This window comes from Caenorhabditis briggsae (genome assembly GCF_000004555.2).
Source record: "Caenorhabditis briggsae complete genome, chrV, whole genome shotgun sequence".
Lineage (NCBI taxonomy): Eukaryota > Metazoa > Nematoda > Chromadorea > Rhabditida > Rhabditidae > Caenorhabditis > Caenorhabditis briggsae.
In genome coordinates, this window is record NC_013488.2 from 5493285 (window position 1) to 5498856 (window position 5572).

Here is a 5572-nt window from a genome sequence, read left to right on the forward strand (position 1 = left end):
TGCTCAAATGAGCCTCCGACTTATCCTTCTGAATTTTTTTCAACTCCAAATCCGAAACTCGTTGTGTATCTTCAGGATAATCAATATATACCAAGTACCATAATCCAAAAAGAACAAATCCAAAAATCGAATGAAGATAGTAAGACCATTTCCAACCGAGAGAACTTTCGCAGAGAAGACCAGTTCCAACATTTGTAATCGCTGAAGCAATTCCATTGAAACATGTTAAAATGGACATGAAAATGGTGACTTCTGATACTGGAGCCCATCGTCCGTTGATTAGTCCGATGGCAGCAAAATCAGCAGAATAGGCGAATCCCTGAAAATTGAATTTCGTAGTTCTAGAAATTAATCTCCACACTCACCTGTATAAACCTGAGCAATATCAAAAAATAATAATTCGTTTTTGCAGAAAATGGAATCAAAGCAGTTGTACAACACGAGACAAGTCCACAGATAAAGAACGGTATTCTGAAAATTTGAATTTTTTTTTCAAATTTTTAGAATTTTGATCATATTTTGCGGACGGGCCCAAAGCGGGCCGTGGCGGGCCATGTCATAGTTTCTTTTAGGATCAATATTTTTCGACTAACTAAATTAAATATTATAGAACTCGACGAGCACTAGAAAATGATACTATTTGGGACACTGTATCATGTTTGTGAACAAAGTTACAGACCAAACGGGCCGAAAAAACCGGCCCGGCCAAGCCCGCATTTGCAGCTTTTTGGCTTGTAACTTTGTTCACAAATATGATACAGTGCTTCAAATACTATCATTTTGTAGTGCTCCTCGAGTTCTACCATATCTAATTTAGTTGGTCAAAAAATATCAATCCTAAAAGCAAACTATGACAGGGCCCGCCACCCGCTTTGGGCCCGTCCGCAAGTACGATTTTGATAGCCCTCAGAATTCGGAACTTCAACCAGTTTGTTTTCTTGAGTTTTTATAGTTTTCAAAGAAAAAAACTTACTTTGCGCCAAACTTTGTGTACAAAAAGTGTAGCGGAAATGTTCCCAAAAACGTTCCAATTGCTACGGACCATAAAATATAGGCTTTTTCATTGGAGTCGTAGTCATAAATTCCATGGAAACTCTGAAACCATTTTTCGGAATGTGTGAAAATTCAAAATCTAAAATTCTTACCCCATTGAGATTGGTATAACCATCTGATAAATCATTTTTCATACAAATAAATGTGAAATTAATAATTAAATAATTTGAGCATAAAGATGAAAGACATAAAAATCCAATGATCAGTATGAGAAACCTGAAAAAATCTAGGTAATTTGGAAATTCAGAAACTCAGAAAATCAGAAAATCTGAAATTCGAAAAATCAGAAATTCAGAAATTCAAACATTCAAAAATTCCAAATTCCGAAAATCCGAAATTTAAAAAAAAACGAGAAAGTAGAAATTCAGAATTTTAGAAAATTCTGGAACTTTGAGTAATTCTGAAGTTTGAAGAATCCTTAATATTAAAAAAAAATACGAACTCCTAAATTTTGGAAAACTCTGGAATTTCGAAAAAGATCTGAAAATTCGGAATTTTCAGAATCCTGGACCTAGGAAGTTTTGAAAAAAAAATCAACAATTCCTGTACTTCCGAAAGTTTGGAATTTTTGAAAAAATCCATAGTTTTAAAAGAAAAACATTCGGCCATTTCCAAACTACCTATAATAATTTTCCATAATTATGAATTCAATTTTTTACAGTTTTTTGTTCCCAAAAACAAACGTCCTCCAATAATTCCTAGATTTCCATGTGTTGCCCCTCAGGATTAATTTATCTGTAAATTAATTTTTTAAAAACATTTTTTAAATTTCAAAATATGTTCAAAGATTGTCCCGGTCTAGACAATTGGCTACAAAAATGAAAAAAATTCAAAAACAAAAAAAAAATCGAAAATTGGACTTATTGAACCCCTCAACCAGCATGACAGACATGTGATTAAAAACTTGTGAATTAGAGATTGAGAGAAATCAGAGAGTTAAAAAAAATTTCCTTTGATCAAAAATCAATTATCCTTTTTTGTAAAGTCTTTGAAAAAAATCAAATATTGAAATATTACACAAAAAAATAGGAATTCTACAAATTTCAACTTTCAGGGATGCACCAAGGCTGTGCCACGACCGGACGCTGCATTCTGAAAAGTGTACTTCTGAGATAGGTAGAGCACGGCGGCTCTAGTAATTTCTGGGTAGCTGAGCTTAGTTTCGAAAGGACGGCCGGATTGGTCCTCGGCAACCAATCCACGGCCTCGGCCGCGGCTGCGTTTTGCACAGCCTTAATTTTCAGCCAAAAAAAGATACAGAATTTTTTTGTACATGATGTTAAAGAAAACGGCAACAAAAAACAGTGTTGACTGTTCGGAAAAGGGCATTTTTATTCGATTTTAATCCGTTTCAAACGACCATTTTGATCCTCCTCTTTCCCTCCATTTTTTGGAATAAATTATTTTTGAAATTTGGGAAAAAAATTGGGTTTAAGTTTTTTAAAATTAATATTGCAAGATTTCAAAAAATTTTTTACAAATTTTGAATATTTTTAAAAAGAAAAATTTTCATTTTCAAACAGGGAACAATTTTTTGAAAAAAAACAAAAATATCAATTTTGTACCGAAAAAAATGTTTACATAATCTTTTGTAATCTGTCATTTTATATAATAATTTTGCATACATTTTTTTATAAAGTTTTTGAATTTTGTAGGCAAAACTTGGAACATTTTTACGTGCATAAGTTAAATGTTAAAGGTGGAAGGACATGAAAAAAATAATTTTCTCAAAATTCCGTTTAGATATGCCCCTCGAGGTGTTGAACTCGTCGAGGCAAGGATTGAAAGTGCGGCGCCGTTACCGACTGAGCCACCCGGACGAAACTGGAGCAGGCGCCCGGTGGTAAACATAAGGGTGAAGACGACAGCTGTACGCAGAGTGACATTAAGCGTTGTGCACCATTACGGTAGAATGCATACTCTGGCTCCAAAAATCCACGTAGAATCTTTTGTCCCCCCCACCTTTAAAATGAAAAAATTGAACATCGGAAATCCCGGGAAATTTGAAACTAAAAACTTTGCTGTGTGTTATTTAAAACTTCAAAACATTCAAAATATTCAGAATTCGGAGATTCAGAGATTCAAAAACTTAAAAATTTCAGACGTTCATAAGTTCGAGTAAATTCGAAATATTTTAAAATTTTAAAACCAACTAGAAGAAAGGAAGTTTTAAAAAATTATAAATATCCAGAAAGTTTGATTTCTAAAAAATTTGACTTACTGTATTTCCTCTAATAGAAGCCCACCTCTATTTGAAGACCACCTCTAATAGAAGCCCACCCTGACTGTGCATCTTTCTTTTCGTTTAGTGCAGGCAAACCCTTTTTTGTTTATTTTTCTGTTAATTCCCGTTAGTTCTTGCCGTTTCATAACTATTCCAGTCCATTCCAGTGGAATGGTCCGTCGCAAGAACCTCCCAATTGAGTACAGTTAAAAACCGAAAACCCTATAATTTGAGCGTTTTTTTTCTAAAATTAGTCCACCTCCAGAAGGAGGTTGAAAAATAAAAGCTCATGGGCCTCTATTAGAGGAAATACGGTAATTCGATAAAAATTAATTTAACGAATTTTTTTACGAAATTGAATTCTGATGACATTTTCAGAACCATTTCAAAAAATTTTGATCTTCTGATTTATTTCTATTGCCAGACAGTCTGTACTAGTCATCTGGTTTCAAGCGTTTCGTCTATGAACTTCCTGGTCGCAAAACTACGAAAATTTTTGGAAACTTGAAAGTGAAGTTTTGGTTTTTTGAATTTTCGAATTCAACATTTTAAAATTTCGGAGAATTGCATAAAGTGAAAGAATTTCGAAATTAAACAATAATTCTAATTGTAAGAGTCAAAAAAAGGTTTTTGAAAAAAAGGAAATATGAAAGACTTATAGGGTAGCTCGTCGTAAAATTCGGGGGGTACAATGATTCGGGGGTACAAGGGGGTACAACTGATTTAGGGGTACAAAATTGGTGATTCGGGGGTACAATATTCGTGGATACAAAAATTCGGGGGTACAACGATTCGGGGGTACAAACTATCAATGATTCTGGGGTACAACCCATTTCATTTAGGGGTACAACGCTTGTGATTCGGGGGTACAATTTTTTTGAGGGAGTTTCTGAATTCCTGAATTTCAGAGCTTGAAAATCTCAGAATTCTTAGAATTTCAGAACTTTGGAATTCCAGTATTTCGGAATCTGAAAATTTCGGAACTTCAAAATCTGAGAATTTGAGAATTTCAGAACTTCAGAATCTGAGAATTTCAGAATTTCAGAACTCCAGAATTTCAATATTTCGGAATCTGGAAATTTCGGATCTTCAGAATCTGAGAATCTGAGAATTTCCGAATTTCAGAACTTCAAAATCTCAAAGTTTCAGAACGTCAGAATCTCAGTATTTCGCAATTTCTGAATTTCCAAAAATTACGACAAAAGTTTTTCACTTCTCATTGTCACATTGTCCTTTCTGATTTTTTATCATATTTTTCACTCTTCATGAAAAAAAAAAAAATGTTGGGATCGGCTGAAAGGCAGGAAATTTTTTTTTTAATTTTTAAGTCTCGAAATTTCCGGAAAGCATACAATGGAGAACTGTAAAACATACTTGCAAAATCAGGGCCCGGCCTGGGCCCGTGACTCCTTGGCCCGGCCCGGCCAGGGCCCGGGTTCTCCAAATTTGAATTTTTTTTGGAATCTCAGTCATTTTTTCGAAATTTTTTTTGAAAAAATCATGTTTTATGGACACTCTTATTTAGAAAAATTTTTTGACCGAAAGGTTCTCCATTTTTTTCTATGGACCCCAAAAAATTTTTTGAAAAGACAGGAAAATTTTCTTCTGAAAAGAGACGGGCAGGGCCGGGCCCTGAAAATTCTGAAAAAAGCCCGGCCCGGCCCGTTGCAAGTATGCTGTGAAATATTCTATCAATTTTTCTCAATCGCTTTTTTTTCTCAATTCGGCCTCATTCCTTCTGTTTCTCAATATTCCTTCGTTTTTTTCCTCCCAATTTTCCTCAATTTTTCTCTTTTTCTCAATTTTCGTGGTAATTGGAATTTTTCTCATTTTTTTCATAATTTTCTAGATCATTGCATGAAAAAAAAACAATACTATTTAGGTATTTACACACAAAAATTAAAAATCAAAAAATTGGCCCAAAATGAACTATTTCTTTTCAAAAATTGTTCGTACAGGCCATAAAACATTGCAAAAATTATAAAATTGATTTTTTTTTTCAATTAATTACCACGAAAATTTGAGCNNTTACCTGNAATTAGTCTGAAATTCAACTGGTGTGTGACCTAGGTCATTTTAACACGGGGGCCTAATTTTTGAGTTTTTAAGACCAGAATCTAGCATGGGCTAGAAATGGTGAAATTTAGACTACCCGATCCGCTATGGTGGCCTGAAAAATTCTTCTATCAAAAGTTAGGCCAAGTTTTCAGCCAATTCGCCCATGTGGTCATCGCCGCTATCCAATGGATGAAATGTCTTGCTCTGTTCTCTGCACCAGCCCTACACGCCATTTTT

At 34.2% G+C, this 5572-nt stretch overlaps 1 protein-coding gene across 1 annotated transcript in view; it reads right to left on the minus strand.

Moving 5' to 3' along the window:
• CBG27003 overlaps window positions 1-1187 on the minus strand; it is a gene marked incomplete at both ends in the record, with an annotated part of 5911 nt that extends 4724 nt beyond the window's left edge. Inside the window, 4 exons of the mRNA XM_045237053.1 lie at window positions 14-319; window positions 366-471; window positions 974-1095; window positions 1146-1187. Coding sequence (XP_045099251.1) covers window positions 14-319; window positions 366-471; window positions 974-1095; window positions 1146-1187 — 576 coding nt within the window. The remainder of the gene's footprint in view (window positions 1-13; window positions 320-365; window positions 472-973; window positions 1096-1145) is intronic.
• Window positions 1188-5572: the final 4385 nt, after the last annotated feature.